The sequence below is a fragment of the Giraffa tippelskirchi genome, chromosome 4 (genome assembly GCF_054371585.1).
Source record: "Giraffa tippelskirchi isolate mGirTip1 chromosome 4, T2T-mGirTip1v1.2.pri, whole genome shotgun sequence".
Classification (NCBI taxonomy): domain Eukaryota; kingdom Metazoa; phylum Chordata; class Mammalia; order Artiodactyla; family Giraffidae; genus Giraffa; species Giraffa tippelskirchi.
This window is the reverse complement of record NC_137278.1, coordinates 113,003,248-113,021,740: the sequence shown is the minus strand read 5'-3', so window position 1 is coordinate 113,021,740 and position 18,493 is coordinate 113,003,248. Positions and strand designations below refer to the sequence as shown.

The 18,493-nt window shown below is 37.0% G+C and overlaps 1 protein-coding gene across 18 annotated transcripts in view; it reads left to right on the top strand.

Annotated features, from left to right (window-relative positions):
* Positions 1-18,493, top strand: part of LIN7A (lin-7 cell polarity scaffold A) — a 147,926-nt gene that overhangs the window by 95,473 nt on the left and 33,960 nt on the right. For all 18 annotated transcript variants that reach the window (XM_081597137.1, XM_081597136.1, XM_081597145.1 and 15 more), the window contains 2 exons: positions 2,187-2,258; positions 4,748-4,957. In XM_081597137.1, the coding sequence (XP_081453263.1) occupies positions 2,187-2,258; positions 4,748-4,957 (282 nt within the window). The remainder of the gene's footprint in view (positions 1-2,186; positions 2,259-4,747; positions 4,958-18,493) is intronic.

Here is an 18,493-nt window from a genome sequence, read left to right as displayed (position 1 = left end):
GATAATCTGAAGAATTTTCATTAACAGGTCCCGGTTCCACAAAATGCTATTCAGAAAACTGTGCTCTTCCCTGTTTAGATTTCCTACAGAAATTGGATACCCCAGTTATTTAGTGGAAGTACAAGATAAAAGGTAGATTCTAAGTAGTCTTCCTGCCTTTCTAGTCCAGACTACTTTGTCTTTCTTCTCCTTAAATATGCTACCTGGGGAAGATGAATCAGCATTAGTGGGGAATTCAACCAAATGTATTTGAGAAATGAGCCAATAAAAAAATGTTGGGAAATTAGTCCCAGACACTCAACGAATGGTTGTTGAATGGATGAATTGATCAACTTTTGAATTGACCTTAACTTTTAACTTAAGCATATAAAGTAAGATTAATAGAAAGGAAAAAAAAATCTTCAATTTAAATTTTCCTATTTTATCTTTTATTGATATAGCTTATAGGTCACTCCTGAAATATACTCCAGTATAATACCAAATGGACTTTTACCTTTGTGCTTTGCCGTGCTGTGCTTAGTCGCTCAGTCGTATCCAACTCTTTGTGACTCCATGGACTGTATCCTGCCAGACTCCTCTGTCCATGGAATTTGCCAGGCAATCATACTGGAATGGGTTGCCATTTCCTTCTCCAGGGTATCTTCCTGACCCAGGGATCAAACTCGGGTCTCCTGCATTGCAGGCAGATTCTTTACTGTCTGAACCACCTTGGCAAGAGGGAGGTGCCACTTTGAGGACACTGAATCCAGGAACAGACCTAAGCTAGGAGTATGAGAAAGAGAAGACTCTTTCTTTAGCAACTTAAATGAGAAGCTTGATGTGGCATGCATGAACAGTTCCCACCATGGGAAGATTTATTATTTAAACCTTCAAAATGAGCATATAATCAAGCATATTTAGTTATGTTATTTTTCAAAACATCTTCTTCAAACTGTCCTTTAAAAGTCATCTTCTATACATCAATTTATTTAAAATTAAGCAATATATTTTAGCAACTGATTTCCTAACCCTATCCCTGGTAGTTTAGAGGAAAAACAATATTTCTTTTTTTTTAATTAGTTTATTTTCTAACTTTGCAATATTGTATTTGTTTTGCCATACATTGACATGAATCCACCATGGGTGTACATGTTTTCCCTTTCCAGAACCCCCCTTCTACCTCCCTCCCCATCTCATCCCTCCAGGTCATCCTGGTGCACCAGCCCCAAGCACCCTGTATCATGCATTGAACCTGGACTGGCGATTCGTTTCACATATGATAATTTACTTGCTTCTTATGTTTCAACAATCTCTGTAGTTGTGTCTAGAATCATACTTAGTAATGATATGTTTTTTTTAAGAAGTACCTGTTGGGGTTGGCATTCTGAGAGTGTTATTTCAGATAAAAGGAACCATACTAAATAATTATTCTTATTTACTCATTTTTCAGACAAAAAGTATCAAAGTGCTAAAGTGGTTAAACCAAGACCTCATAGTTCCCAAATTGTATTAAAAGGCGCAAACACAGGTCCATTAGTCAGCAAAACCTATATGCTTACTATAACATCATTCTAGACTCAGATTTTACCCTCCATTCTTTCCATTTCACCTAAATGTTAACATGAACCTGTAGTTGATATGTTGTTCTATATACCAGTTCCGAGAATCTCTTTACTTGTCTTTGCTCCTGAATCTCTGTAGTTACAAATTATGAATGTGTATCAGTAACACATTCCAACATGCATACCTTCCAGTGTTCAAGGGAAAGATATTGTAATCTCAGTGTTGTGGAATATTAATTTTGAAAACTATTTTTAAAGTATCACCTAGATTCAGGAAATAATTATATACATCATTTTATTACATATTTGAGAGCTAGAACTGTAAATAATGGTAAAAATTTTTACCAAAGGGTATTTTATAAAACCAGATATAAAAGTTTTATTACTTGATAAACAAGGAATGCCAAATATAAAACTTCTGAATGAAAATAATTGCCTTATCTTTCCTACAGCAACATCCTCCACCCCATCCGAAAAAATAGGAGGCATTTTTGGATCAAATCATCAGGATAATTGATCCAGGCCTGTTTCACTTTGTGATAGGGAACTTCTGTCTTAACAATGAAAATTTATTGTCCTATCTGCAATGAAAGAATTGATATTCTTAATGTTCTTACACATTCTTTTGTTATGTGAACATTTTAGGTGTATCAATATATGCATGAAACGATAACTGTTAATGGCTGTCCCGAATTCCGTGCCAGAGCCACAGCAAAGGTAAGACTTGAGTAACTTTAAAAATATACTTGACCCCAGTGATCTAGTAATTGATTGTGCGCGTGTGTGTTTCAGGTATTCTCGTGTGTACACTGTAAGAGAATTTAGACATCAGTGGCAGCCCAGAGTCTAGAACCAGTACTACTTCCCAGGTAAAAATCCTAATGGAAAATTGAACGTTTCTGCTGCTTCTGTAGCTTAAGAAAGGAGAATGATTTCATTAAACTCACTAAATGTTCATTTGGCACAAGCAAATCTACTGGTTCATCATATGAAATACTTCTTGGTTTTCTGACACATTCTTCTGATCCAAAAGAACCTGTTAACTATTCAATGCATGGAAATTTATTTGCACAAGTCTAAAGGTTTGACTCAAGCTAGACATGGCAAGAATTCACCTGATACCCACTGATGCAGGATTTTTCCATGTACTGCTCAGAAGAGCAGCTGAACAAATACGATATTGACCTAAAGGGAAGGCTTGTCAGCTATTGTGGTAGAGACTACATTTGCTCTTGAAAAACTCCAATCCAGAGATTTCAGAGACCCTACAAATGAAAATGTTACAACAGTAGGATTGTGAGATTATATGGAAAATAGACCACAGGAAATAACAGTTTTAACCTAAAATCACTAGTGCAGTTCTTATTTTATAAGTACAGAAATGTTATAGTAGATACACATTTGCTTTTTAAAAGCTTTTCTCTTTCTAATAATATATAAGAAATAACTATTGGAAATAATCAGAATTTTCCATTTAATTCTTTTGTGTTACATCACCTCTTAACTTGGTTTCTCTCCTGACTTTTAAGTTTTCATTCTGTAACTGAACACTGTAGACTTGTGACTATTTTTTTCGTTTTTGTTTTTTCATTTTTTTTTAACCCAGGCACAAAAAGGGTATTATTATCATTACATCATGCTTTGCTTGTACTGAAGTGAAACACACACAGAAAAATGATCCCTACATGGTTTAATTAAGGGGAAAGTGAATTATGTAGTATTTTACCATTCTCATTTCTTATTCATGTAGAACAGCAGGATAGCAGCATAATGTTGCAATAGCACAATATTTTCTGGTTGTTTCTGGGCTGTCTGCATTGCATCCATGTCAGCCATTAAAACTTATGCATGACAACAGGGTTTGCATGAGCAAATGCATGTAGCTAAAAACAAGCCATTATTTCCATTTCATTCACTATCTTTCACTAAATGCAGACAGTAGCATAATGCTAAGTTGATGTGTTAATGCTGTGTGTGAAAAAGAATGTACAGTTGTTGGGAATCAGTATTTTCACAGTGTTGAGTAAATCACTTTATAATAGACATCTAACCAGCTGTGGTTAAGGCAGGTTACTGGAGGTGGAAAATAAGAAGCAGGCAATATTCTTACTTTATTTCCATGGAAGGGAGGGGGTGAAAACTAATGGTAAGTTGTTTCTTTAACTTATTTTTTTAAACTAATATATATGAATTTTAAAATAAACTTAATGTCCATATTAAATTGTATTTTGTACATCTAGGTATAAAACCATGGACTTCTCATTTTACCTACATTGCTAGAGTAGTTGAAATATTAATTTTAAATATAGGGGGTAAAAAAACCTGTGCCAGATAAGAGGACCTCTCATAATAATAGAAATACTGATGTAAAATAATTATAATCTGTTTGAATCTATTATTTTGTTTTAGCTTTTTTTCTTTTATGCATTTTCAATTTAGGAAAAAAGAAACTAAATTTTCTAAGCCAATGGTTTGGCAATAGCAAAATTCTAGATATATTCACCAGTATACATATATATATATGTAAAAGTGCTCCTTGGTGTATTGAGTAAATATTTATGAACATTTATCAGGTGTCGCTAGTGGTAAAGGACCGGGCCACCAATTCAGGAGACATAAGATATGCAGGTTCGATCCCTGGATCAGGAAGATCCTCTGGAGGAGGGCATGGCAATCCACTCCAGTGTTCTTGCCTAGAGAACCCCATGTGTGACCGTAGGGTCACAGAGTCAGACACAGTTGAAGCTAGTTCATGCATGTACAAGCACCAAGTTAGACTGTATAATACAAAAAAGAGGAAGCCACAATCTCAGCCCTTAAGGTGTTGGTGATCAACACGTATATAATATATGCAATAATTATAGTTTATGTACCGTATTTAGGTATCATATGCACCAAAGCTATTTGGAATCCAAGGATAGGAGGAATTGCATCTAACCAAGGTCTCTGGGAAAGATTTTTATGTAAAAGGGAGAACTTTATCATAATGGGTAGGATGTAGAAAGGTGGAAATAGTTGGGCTGAGCTTTACCAAAGAAAGGAATTATAAAGGACATCTAAATGAAGAAAGCCCCCTCCCTTTTGTATTCTTTCTTTCACAGGAGAATGCTATAATATAGGAGGAGTTGCCTGGTCTACGCACTGCAAATCATGTGAATAGCCTTATTTCCCTCGTTTTATCACCAAATGATCATCTTTTCTTTCAGGCTACAGTTGCAGCTTTTGCAGCTAGTGAAGGCCATTCCCACCCTCGGGTAGTCGAACTGCCAAAGACAGATGAAGGCCTTGGTTTTAACGTGATGGGAGGAAAGGAGCAAAATTCTCCCATTTATATCTCTCGCATCATTCCTGGAGGGGTGGCTGAAAGACACGGAGGCCTCAAGAGAGGAGACCAGCTGCTATCAGTGAATGGAGTGGTATGTTCATAACATAATCAGGGGATTTTCACTCTAAGTACATCCTCTCCTCCCCCCACTGCTATTATTGAAGTCAGTATTGAAATCGTAGAGCAAATCTTTATTTTTGTGTCCAAACAACTTCCTAAGCATTAATGGATAGCAAACCTACAAAAGAAATAATTTTATAGCTTTGATGTCTCATTTTGGCTTGTTCAGGGATAATAAAGAGGACCTCCTGGGGAAATCATCCCAAGATATTATTCCAGCTAGTAGAATTTTCCCCACATAATACTCTAATTGAATTAATTCTTAACATAATTTCAAGTCACTTTTATTCAAAGTTTGTTGTTGTTCATTCACTGAGTTGTGTCTGACTCTGCAAACCCATGGACTGCAGCACACCAGACTCCCCTGTCCTTCACTATATCTCAGAGATATGAATGAATTTGCTCAAATTCATTTTTTCTCTCGGAGTTTGCTCAAATTCATGTCCATTGAGTTACTCAAAGTTACTGTAAGCAAATATACACATTTAAAAAATAAAGCTAGAACTTTTACCCTATTTATTTTTCATTTTCATTATAAAGGAAGGATAGCTTTTAATATGTATAATAATAACAGACATGGAAAAGGCTAATGCACAGGTAATTCTTTAAGCCAAGTAAACAGCTACAGTAAAATAAAAATATATTAGCTCCTTTCCTGAAAAAAAAAAAAGTGCGAGTATCTATTCATCATATTTATCTTAGTTTTCACATGAAGTTAAAAGTATGAACATACATTTTTTTGCAGCCTCATATTCTTTGGATGCCATTACCTCCACATGTAATAATGGGTTGTTAATGAAATGGCTTCATGTGAAATGAATAATTCTTCCCTTATAACTTCTACTTAAATAAAAAATAATAACACAAAAGCAAAAATTTCAGAAGTATGAATAGAAACATCAAAGCTTACTTTTCTTTTAACCTGGGATCTGTCTCCTAAGAACTTAAGGTTTAAAAAAATAAATTAGATTTGTGTTCTTTGTGGTCATAGTGATCTCTGCCAAGGACATAATTTCCAAAATAAATGCATTTGAAATGTGATGTTTTGTTTATAGCCATGGAATAAATTCTTCTGTATTTATATCTTGCATTTTTTTGGCCTGACTAGTAGTTTTATAGAACCCCAAATTATTCAACTCTTGATCTCTCATGTACATCAAAATCACCAATCCATGAATATTTTATATCCCTCAGCATTCCAATTCTAAAATTACCATTTCATTTACTTTTTCCTATGCAACAATGCTTTAAGATGAGCTTTTTATTGACTTTTAGATAACTAGGACTTTTTCAAAGCATGTTTCAACTGATAATTTCATAGCCATGTTTTCTAGGGGAGGACTCTAAAGCTGGGTCATGCAATTAAGTCACAATTATGTCACAGTGCCTCACTGTGTAAATTTACGATTTCTCTGAATATATTGAATAGATCAAAGGAAGAGTATAAATTTTTTTAAAAGAACCAAAAATATATTCATAGTAAGTGTATTTATCTAAAGCCACAGAAAATTTATATTAAATCAATATTAATTGACTTTATTTAAGCTATCTGTCAAAAGGACAAAAGAACCTTCGTTTAACCCATACATTTGTAGGGAACAGAGCTGTTGGCATTTAATAATCACTCTGCCATTCCTTGCAATGAGCTGGGACTTTATCTGGCAGAGTGCGGGTGGAACTAAAGCAATGGAATCAGACACATCAGACTCTACCACTCAATATCCATGGATTTAATAGATTGTTGTTGTTGTTCAGTCACCCAGTCATGTCCGACTCTTTGCGACCCCACGGACTGCACCATGCCAGGCCTCCCTGGCCCTCACCGTCTCCCAAAGTTTGCCCAGGTTCATGTCCATTGCATCGGTGATGCCATCCAGCCATCTCATTCTCTGACATCCTCTTCTCCTTCTGCCTTCAATCTTTCCCAGCATCACGGACTTTTCCAATGAGTTGGCTGTTTGCATCAGGTAACCAAAATACTGGAGCTGCAGCTTCAGCATCAGTCCTTCCAATGAGTATTCAGGGTTGATTCCCCTTAAGATTGACTGGTTTGATATCTTTGCTGTCCAGGGAACCCTCAGGAGTCTTCCCAGTTTGAAATCATCAATCCTTTGGCACTCTGCCTTCTTTACAGTCCAGCTCTCTCAACCTTATGTTACTACTGGGAAGACCATAGCCTTGACTATACAGAGCACACCGTCTAGGTTTGTCGTAGCTATCCCGCCGAGAAGGAGTTGTCTTCTAATTTCATGGCTGCAGTCCCCATCTGCAGTGATTTTAGAGCCCAAGAATAGGAAATCTGTCCTACTTCTACCTTTTCCCCTTCTATTTGCCATGAAGTAATGGGGCCGGATGCCGTGATCTTAAGTTTTTTTAATATTTAGTTTTAAGCCAGCTCTTTCACTCTCCTCCTTCACCCTCATCTAGAGGCTCTTTAGTTCCTCTTTGCTTTATGCCATTCGAGTGCTATGATCTGCATATCTGAGGTTGTTGATGTTTCTCCTGCCTATCTTGATTCCAGCTTGTAACTCATCCAGCCTAGCATTTCTCATGATGTGTTCAGTGTGTGTTAGTCTCTCAGTCGTGTCCAACTCTTTACAACCCCATGGACTGCAGCCCGCCAGGCTCCTATGTTCATGGAATTCTCCAGTCAAGAATAGTGGAGTGGATTGCCATTCCCTTCTCCAGGGGATATTCCCGACCCAGGGATTGAACCCAGGTATCCTGCATTGCAGACAGATTCTTTACCATCTGAGCCACCAGGGAAGCTCAGTGTATAGGTTAAATAAACAGGGTGACAGCAGGCAGCCCTGTCATACTCCTTTCTCAGTCCTGAACCAATTAGTTGTTCCATGCAGAGTTCTAACTGTTGCTTCTTAACTTGCATATAGGTTTCTCAGGAGACAGGTAAGATGGTTTGGTAATCCCATCTCTTTAAGAGCTTTCTGCAGTTTGTTATGATCCACAGTCAAAGACTTCAGCATAGTCAATGAAACAGAGGTAGATGTTTTTCTGGAATTCCCTTAGTTTTTCTCTGATCCAGCAAATGTTGGCCATTTGATTTCTGGTTCTTCTGCCTTTTCTAAACCCAGCTTGGGCATCTGGAAGTTCTTGGTTCATGTAATGCTGAAGCCTAGCATGCAAGATTTTAAGCATGACCTTACTAGCATGGGAGATGAGTGCAATTGTCCGATGGTTAGAACATTCAAGTACTACCCTTCTTGGAAACTGGGGTGAAGATTGACCTTTTCCTGTCAGTAGAAAAGGATTTATTTAATGGATTAATAACCCCTAAACTGAATTTCCTAATCTGAATAAAGTGAGCAGGGACTAATTTTAAGAGGTCAAATGAAAATTAAAATGAGGCAAAATCTCTGTTGAGAACTATCCTGTGATAATTTGGTCACACACAAATTAAGCGTGTAAGTGTGGTTAGTGAAGAAACTTGAAGAGAGTTAGCAGTCCCCCTATGATATTGCTAATGCAAGTTATGTAAGTTTTAAACCAAATTCTGCTGTCCATAAAACCATATTTTAGCAAACATTTATTAGCAAAAAGGCATTAATAGACTCATACAACCTGTTCTGTTAAGTTTGATAACATCCTAGTTCTTGGTCCTTTCTATATTCCAATCATTACCTTGAAAAAAGAGTTTATTTGAGGCAGATGAAACAACATTCCAGAGCCAAGATTTTTGTTATAGTCAGCATCAGACAATCAGAAATTCTATTAAACTGGCAATTGGAAATAAGAAGCTTTAGTGATCAAACTTATCCCACTAATCCTTTGGTTCAACCTGTAATCCTCCTTAAGATTTTTGCAACTTGGTCATGCAAAGGTGGGAAATATTTCCAGAATCTTTAGTATTCCACTTATATTTAAAACCTTTAATTTTGTTGATTAAGTTCCATTTTATCATGCTAGTTCGTAAGTCACTAATTTTGCCAATAAGAATCCATTTCTGACAAACTGTTGCTAATAAACAAAACATCCTTAAGATGGGTATAACAAAGGCTTTTGTAGTGTGACCAGCCTCTGGACTCATACCTTTCTGATGTAATGTTTGCTGACCACCTAGACTGAGTTAGACTTCTCAATTTGTAATATAACATATTGCATATCTATAAAATCAAACTATGCATTATAAACTACTTATTTTAAAGTACCTAAAGGTAAGTTGTATACATTTTAACATCACCTAGTATTTATCAGGTATTCATCAAAAGGTAGTTTTCCTTCTGTAAGTGAGAAATTTCATGACCCAGTGGGTTTCCAATTGTCAATCAAAGTAGTTAATCCAATGCAATAACCCTGGGCTGCTAACACTGAATCCACAAGTCTTCTCAATATAAATAATTCCAGACAGATAGCAGTATTTAATGGAAAAAAAAATTGTTCTGTAATGGAAGGACCACAAAAGAGAAAATGTTAGCAAATGATCAAGTTTACACTTTAAAATCAAGTACCATTTGGGAAAATTAATATGGAATATTTTCAGAACATACCATCCTAAACTGAGAACAAATTTTGTAAGAGTGATTTGAAGAAATGAAGCAAACCTTACTACTTCAGTACAAGTCTTCTGGGGAAAATTTCCTACTGTCTTACTTAAAAAGTAAGGAAATTGTTGCATGGACCTTTAAACACCTGAAAAGATGTCTTAATTATGTATGTTATGTGCTCTACCCGCATTTAGAAAGGATATATCATTATTATCTGGGCTTCTCTGGTGGCTCAGATGGTAAAGGATCCTGAAGTGCAGGAGACCTGGGTTTGATCTGGCTACCCACTCCACTGTTCTTACCTGGAGAAGTCCATAGACAGAGGAGCCTGGTAGGCTACAGTCCAAAGGGTTGCAAAGAGTTGGACATGATTGAACGACTACTTTTTTTTTTATCATGATATCTGGTAAAAAGTAAAATATGTTAATGAAGAATTATTAACATGGCATGTTAGGTAATGAAGTGGCATAGAAAGGGAAAAAATCAATAAATAGAAATTTTTAAAAGATACAGCAACAGAGCAAGTAATATTTTTTTCTTAGTGCCTTAGAAATCAAAATAGAAGGCGACTCGTACCAGCTCAGCCATCATTGGTAGAGACTTTTTTTCTGTCCCTGAGCTCCAGGAGAAATTTCCCCTGGGATTTTTACAAATGAGATATTGAATTACCTAATACAATTTTATAGAAAATGCAGAGGCCTTTTGTGCATGGCTACTTCTTAGGTCAACCCTCAATAAAAATTTAGAACTGAATGCTCAATTAAAGCTTAAAGTTAACAGGAAGTCAAAATGTTACAGTTAGAATTTATAGCTTTCTAATGATCTCCTTTTCACTCTTTTATACCCAAGTGTTTCATCAGCAATTTCAAGAAAGAACTAAAGGCCCATATATAAAGGTTGCAGCCAGTGTGCAGCCAGCAGGGACTGTAAATACATTTAGTGACAGAGTCTGGATATTTTTTTTTAAATGCCAATGGAATGGTACAATAAGCTAAATTTAATAAGAATTTATGGGAAGTCCTGCCCATTTGCCAGACATTCTATCTATGTGCAGAATCAGGAAGTGTGTTAGTAGCTCAGTTGTGTCCAACTCTTTCCCATGGAGAAGCCCACTGGGCTTCTCTGTCCATGGAATTCTCCAGGAAGAATACTGGAGTGGGTAGCCATTTCCAGGGGATCTTCCCAACCCAGGGACTGAACCCAGGTCTCCTACATTGCAGGCAGACTCTTTATAGCCTGAGTCACCAGGAAATCAGGCAGGGAAAATCAAAATCAGGCAAAATCAGGAAGGAATGGCTAAATATCAAAACCTGAAGAAAAAAAAAACACCTGAAGAAAAAAAAGTCTAGGGGGTTTCAATTGATTTCGAGAGAAATCTGAAGCAAGTGAAGGGAAAAAAAAATGTGATTATAGGGGCCATTAATACAAATATGCATAAACATGGAAGGAAGAAGAGACTGGTTCAGCTCTGAACGTGCTGTTCAGCTCACACCCCACTGTGCTCTGATCCTGGTTCCATCTTTGCAAGGAACAATAAGCTCGTCCCTAGTCAAGCAGTCTTGTACAGGAAGAAGGACTTGGCTTGTTTAGGGCAGAGAAGAGACTCAGGAGAGCAATGACTGCCTTCACATGTCCTCCATCGTGTGAGACACCAGATGGTAGAGCCAAGGCCGGTGGGGGAAAGCCACAGGGAAGGCAGATTTTAGGAAAGGCTTATTGTGAGAAAGAGCCATTAGACACATAGGGAAGGACGGAATCATAAGTCATAATGTGCCCATCACTTGAAGTTTTAATCAAAGATTATAAGACCAACTGGCAAGAATATTTCAAATTATGTGTACAATACAGAGGGCTACAAGAGTTGACCCCAAGGTCCCTTCTAACTCTGTGACTCTGTGTTTCCAGATGGTATTTTGCTGAGACTCCTGTATACCCCTACACACATGCAAACACACACACTCTCCTTATGCATGTAAGGAGGCTCTCTGTGTACCTTACTAATGAGAAACTTTTCTTAAACGGAAGTATTAGACATGGACTACAATATAATTTTTTTTTAATTTAGTACTTCACAGTTTATGAACAGTATTTACCTAAGATTCTCTCATTTGTTCCTCAAAAAAGTCTTATGAATGGATAGGGCCAGAGTTTGTTTTCTCTCTTTCTCTTTTACACATACACACATGCACACACACACACAGGTACACACAGAGAAATGGATACACCTTTGCACACCCAAGCCCACACCAAATACATACATAAAAAGTGAATTTCAGCCTTTATTATGACCATAACTGATGCTTACCAAGTATAATAATTGGTTACTGAAAAAGTAAATCCCAGTGAAATCTGAGTAAGCTCCAGGACTGTGCTTATGTCAATGCCCTGATTTTAATACCATACAGTTGTTTTTTACAAGATGTTTGTGTTGAGGAAAGCTGGCTAAAGGGTCCACAGGGTCTCCTTGTACATTTCTTTTCAACTTCCTGTGACTTAATAATTATTTCCTAGTAATATTTTAAAAGGGAGAAAGTCCAAAAGAATCAGTATGATAGCCTCCCATACTGACGGGAGAGAACGCAGGTGGGGAAAAGGGAGGCACAGGATAGAAAGATAAAATAAAAGCACAAGAGATTTAAAACTGTGTCATAGTGAAAAAGAGACCTTCATTAGCTCCTGAAATCCAGGCATTGTTTTTGAGCATCACTGGTGGGGAAATTGCAGTTAAATTTGCCCAACTCTGTAGTTAATCCTAAATAAAGCTGTCGATACAGTGTATGAACAGTGCTAATTGATTTTTAAGCATAACAAATGAATGAGTAAAAGTTGAGGGATGAAACAGAATAAATTGTTTTCCTGGAACCTGGCTTTTCTCCCATTTTATAAATACTTCTGCCAAGTTAAGGGTGAGTACTCATAGCCCAAATTATGTATGCAGAAAGGCTGTCAGATGTGGAATGAGGATGAAACAAAAATGAGAACTCTCTAGATTTGAGCTTTGTGAAACTACAGAGTCCAGATGGAAAATCTATATTAAATCTTCTTTAGCTATTATCTGAACAAAGAGAAAATACAAAGATTTTTTTTAAATCACTATGAAATACACTATAAACAAGTAACAGGTTCCCTTGCTCGCTCCCCAAGGGGGTGGTGGTGAAGCTAGTTCCTTATATAAGGTGAGGGTAGGGGTCAGGCCAGAGGGATGGATTAGGTGGTTTGCCCACCTGTTTTTGTGATGTTGAGTGCAGGGTTCATGCTCAGTACCCTGTTTTTAGCTCCCAACACCTTGTTTCTGCTCCTGGCTCTTTAAAAGTGGCAGTGTGTTTTTAGTCTTTTTATATCTCATTGTCCATAATCTGCCCCAGTTGTTCATGCACAACTAAGATAGAAAGGAGACTATTACCTCCTTACAGAAAAGAAATTTACATTAACAGTTAATAATAACTAATAGTTAGCAGCTATTGAGTTTATAAAAGTTATCTGCCACAGTGGCAGATACTTTCACATACTTTCTTTTATATAACCTTCAGATCAGCCAAGTGAGGAAGATATTATCTGTTTTACAGATGATGAAATAGAATCCCCAAATTGTAAATGGTCATATTATAGTCATATTATAGTCCTTTATAGTTTCTTTGTATTTTGTTGCTGGAGGAGACATTTGTCCATTTGCGAGCACTACAGCAAGGGGTCCCAGGTCCCAGGTTGTCTCAGCCTTGGCTGAAAGAAGAGCAGGGGGAGTGGGTCATGAAGAGATGGACAAAAGGAGCTGAGGAGTGGTGGGAGCCAGACAGGTCAGATTCTTAGAGGTGCTACCAGAAAGGTTATGTTTTATTTTAAGGGCAATAGGAATCTCTATGTTGTCCATCAACCCTAAAATCTGGTCATATGCCAGGAGTTTCTGATACCTACTGTGGCTAGTCCTGCTACAGTCCATGGGGTTGCAGAGACATGACTTACAGACTGAGCAGCAACAACTATGGCTAGTCACTAAAAAATGAAATGTGTTATACATTTTCTGTTTTAGTATAATAGTATTATTTTTTCTATATTGAAATTTTCTTTCTAAACCCTTAAACCACTTGAATAAGATCTAGCATCTGATAACAACTTTAGAAGTCATTTTCTATTTTTACTTTCAATGAAAATTAGAAAGCCTTATTGTCAATTGATATTTTCAAAATTTCAAATGTTTTTACATTGCAAGTTCTTACAGTTTCTGAAGAGTTTGAGGTTAGTCTAACTATAATATGACCTTTTACAATTTGGGGATTCTATTTCATCATCTGTAAAACAGATAATATCTTCCTCACTTGGCTGATCTGAAGATTATATAAAAGAAAGTATGTGAAAGTATCTGCCACTGTGGCAGATAACTTTTATAAACTCAGTAGCTGCTAACTATTAGTTATTATTAACTGTTAATGTAAATTTCTTTTCTGTAAGGAGGTAATTGTCTCCTTCCTATCTTATAAATTAGCCTGCATGTAGATTTAAACTTTTAGCTCAGTGATTTGGTGATTTCCTCTGCTTTCTGTTTATTTTCAAGAGACAATAAAAGTCTCCCATTAAATATTCTAATTTCAGAGGCAGTTGGCTCCCACTTGTGTGCTCTCGATTATTGGCAAGTCATTGAAATTTTGGGTGTCCTTACATCTGCAAAACTGATGTAATGACACCTTTCCTAACTACCTTTCCTGATGAATATAAAACAGAATTGATAAATATAGCACTGTCAAAAACATAATGACTTTCTCTTTCCACAAAAATAAAGCATTATTGCTGTATATTATTATTAAACAGCCTTTTAATAAACTCCCCAGTCTTCATATCTTTTTTGGCAGCAAAGTCTTAATTTACAAAAGCAGAAAATTAGAGCAAGGATTGTTCTGTTGGCTGAGAAACAGGCAGTTCACTGTGAAGGAGTATAGGGTTTGCCTTCAAGTTTTGTGCTAGGTTATTTTCTGGCATCACTTATGCTTTATGGAACTCACTAAGCCCAATTATCAGTTATTGTTTTAACCATTATTGGAGAAGCCAATTTCTGTTGCCTAAAAGCTGTTCTTTATGATTCGATTTAAGCCCAACTTGCTTGAGAAGGACCATTCTTCTAACTTAACTAAATATTGGCCTGGAGACTACTGGTACCAGCCTAAAGCAAAGTTGGAAAATTTTTAATACAGCCACAGCTCCATAGGTCTACCAATAAAATTCAAACCAAGTTAATCTCAGAGTTTGTACAGTTTTCTAGAATGGATTTTTATCTTCTCCTGTTCTTGAAGAAACAAGAACTTTCTTCTCTTGTACTCAAAGAAAGAAGACACTGATACAGATGGGAATCAAATAATACTTCATGAGTAGTTACACTACATGTGATTTCTGAGAGGTTCATGTAAGATGCCTAAACTCTAAGTCAGATGTTAGTTGCTGAGTCTCAGAAATGGGAAACTCAGTGAGAGGGTCTTGGAAGTTGTGGTACCAGAACCACGCATTTCTGAGTTCAGTCATGGGTGTGGACAGTTTTAATGAAGTCGCAAAGAATGTCATATTGAACCAGAAGCCTTCCCTCCTTGGTTTGCTCTCTCTTCTCTCATGGAGGCAGAATCATCAGTTGGTAATTTTATTACTGTTGACTTTGCTCTGAAATGTAGATTACATTGTAACTATTCAGTGGCATCTAAAAGCTTCTTAGAAATCTTGTGTCTATTCATAGGTGTGCTGGCATCACCAGCAACTATGCAAATATAGGGTAGCTTAAGATTTAAGAATGTAGCTTTGAATATGAAGCAAGGCATGAGACTTTTACATCCTGGAGTTAGAGTTTGCATATGTTGCAGTTATGTTTTTGATGGAACAGGAATTTAAATCTTTGTATGATTGGTATACACAAGATCTGATCTCCTAGCATCAGCCTGAGCCTAGTTCATCACCCAGCACCAGCATCTCAACTCAGTTTTTTGTTCTGAGCTCATCACCACTATGCAGCAGTCAGTCAATATTCAGAAATTTAGTAAACTGTAACATTAGAAAACTTGAGGCTTCTAGACAGTCACTGAGCTTCTACCTCTGAAAGCCAAGGAAGCATGATGCTGTAGTAGACTTGCTTTTGTAAGAGTACATTTTTCTTCCTTGAAGTAGAAGTAGGAGTGATAAATGTAACTACAATGAGGACCAAGAGGAGATTATGTACATAAACAGAGATGACCAAGTGGGAGCTGTGGCAGTCTAGAGAGGAAATGCCCCATCACAGTTCCAGCTGGTTATTGCCATTGGATAACATGAACAGTGTTGGCTGATAGTTCAGAATTTCTGAAAACAAAAAACACCTTCTGGCTTTGTAGAGAAGATGATATATAAGTAGAATCTTAAAAGGATAAATAAGTTATCTATAAAAATGTCAGAGCGAGTAGGTTGATGGAGGGTTAATCCAGGAAGAGGAGAAAACATAGGTACTAACATATAAGGAACAACATGATGTTTGCAGTTAAAGAGTAAGGCACAGTGTGGTGGGATTGGTTTTGGAGGGATGGGCTAGGGCTATGTTGTAGTGTGCCCCATAAGCCACAATAAAGAGCCTGGACTTATCATTTGAAGGTTGTAGAAAATGGCCAGCATCACATGCTTTTATTTGCATTTAGATAATTGTTCTGGCAACTGCCAGCATGTGACTGTAGGAGTATGTGAAGGAGTGGAGAAAAACTTGGACGTGAGGAGATCAACTAGGGAACTCCTATGAGTTTTGGAGAGATGTGATGAAGGTCTTGTGAGGAAAGAGATAGGGTAGAGAGAAAGGAAGAGTTTTGAAAACTATTTTGAAGATAATGGTACTATAAGCAAGACCTGGTGGTTGACTGGATGTGAGAGATAAAGGAGAGGGAATTACCAAGGAATTCCCAGGTTTCTGGTGTGGATCCTGCCTCCTGCTGATACAGAAGAAAAGATGTTTCAGCCTGAGCTCTCGGTGGCCTTGGATCAGAGGCAGGAGCCCACAGGCACCAAGGACAGATGTAAAGAAAACTGAATTTCTAGGCCTAAGAGTACCTTTCCACTTGGTGATGATCCAAAATGTGTGCTGGTGACTTGGCAATTAAAAAAAAAAAAAAAGATGTTTCAGGTAAGAAAGTGAGAAGCCCAGTACTCAGCAAACTGTGGTGTCTGTGGGTCATCATCAGTGTGAAAGTATACAAAATAGAATGAGTCATCTGGTTTTGGAGAAGGACATAGGTTTTAGGCCATGGGTAATTTTAAATGCAGTAACTGAATTCTAGCAAACTGGCAGCATTTTAAAGTAGAAAGCTTTATTTTTTTTAAATTCTACTCTGTAAAGTTTTCTCTAAATCTGTCTTAATTGGAGTTTCTCAACCTTTGAACAGTTGAGGTTAAATGGGGTAAGGCTTTGTTGGAGAGGCTGTACTGTCTATTGTAGGATGTTTGGCAGCACCCTTGGCCACACTCCACTTTGCAGTGGTGACCACTGAAAGAGTCTCAGACATTGCCAGCTCTCCTCAGAGCGGTCAGATCATGCCTAGCTGAGAACCATTTTCTTAAACTAAACTGGTACAATTTCCTGGAGACTGATAAAAGCCAAATATTAACTGCACCATTAAAATCTAAATTGTGTACATTATACACTGTATGGTGTATGTGAATAGAATGGACTTCTCCCAAATCACAGCACGCAGGGGATTCCACAAATGAGGCCAATTCTTGCAAAGAGACTTTATCCAAGGCTTGTCTCTGAATTGAGGATCTGTGAGGAAGAGCCCTGCAGTTGATCCTAATTACTGTCTATAACAAAGGCAAGGAGATTGACAGCCCACCGTTATTAAACCTGTCTCTACAGGCAAACAGTACTTTAAGAATACCATTTTAAAGGCTTCATTCAGACTGCCAAAAAAAGAATTATTAACCACATGCCATGTGCTTGGCACTGGGAAGGGACAGTTTAACAAAACATACATCATGCCTTAAAGGAGCTCACTTTTATTGAATTCTCCTAGAAACCTCAATTTAAATTTTTCATAAATAGAGGTGGCCATATTAGTCATTGTCCTGAGCTGTAGCTTTGGGTGATTTATAGAAATTCTGTGTCAATATGCCATAAACAGAAATATGGTAAGGCCTCACTACTTTTCTGCTTAAGTCTAGAAAGCACAGTATCTGTCTGACTACTCAATAAAGCCAAAAGTGAAGTTTACAGGGAACCTGAGAGCCCTCTGAGTTTTACAATGGATCTGAAATAAGGCAGGCCACAAGGCTAGGAGAGGGATAGCTTCTAGTCCTGAAATTCTCTGTATTTTGGTGCCCATGATCTGTTTAAATTATTTTACAGTTTATATGAAATGATCCCTATTATATTGCTCTTCACTCTTACACAACCTTAGAAACAGTTTTAAATATTACTGACCAGTTTGTAGCAATTTCCAGCTAATTACCACAGGGACCTATGATATATACTGTTTCACATGGGTCCTCTTTTGTTGGATGCAACTGGCAGAAGGAATAATGCAAGAACTTTCTGATGCTAGTTATCAGATCTCACATCATTTTATGGTATCAACGTCTATAGGTATTAAAATGTAATTTCCTCCAGTTGCATTGAATATAATTTTGCACATATTTTGAGTGTTCCACAAAGTAGCCAATCACTTTAACCTTCTTCACCTCTAGTAAACATTTAATTTTTAAGGAAATCATGAGGGGTTTAATTATGTTCAATTTTTAGTAAGCATGTTCTATTATACTATGAAGAAAACAAGTCAAATATAGTCATTAAAATCCCCTTTGATGCACTTTTTATTACTGATACTTATAGGAATGAGGGTAACCTATGTTGAACTTTTAGCTTTACCTTTCTTGGTTGTGTTATTCTTCCTAGATCAAACCTTGAGCACCTGCTCAGCTATTTACCAAACCCTAAGTCTGAGAGCTACTGAATAGGGCAGTATGTTGACAAAATATACATAAAATACCCTGTCTCAGGAGCACATATGTGGCCAAATGAG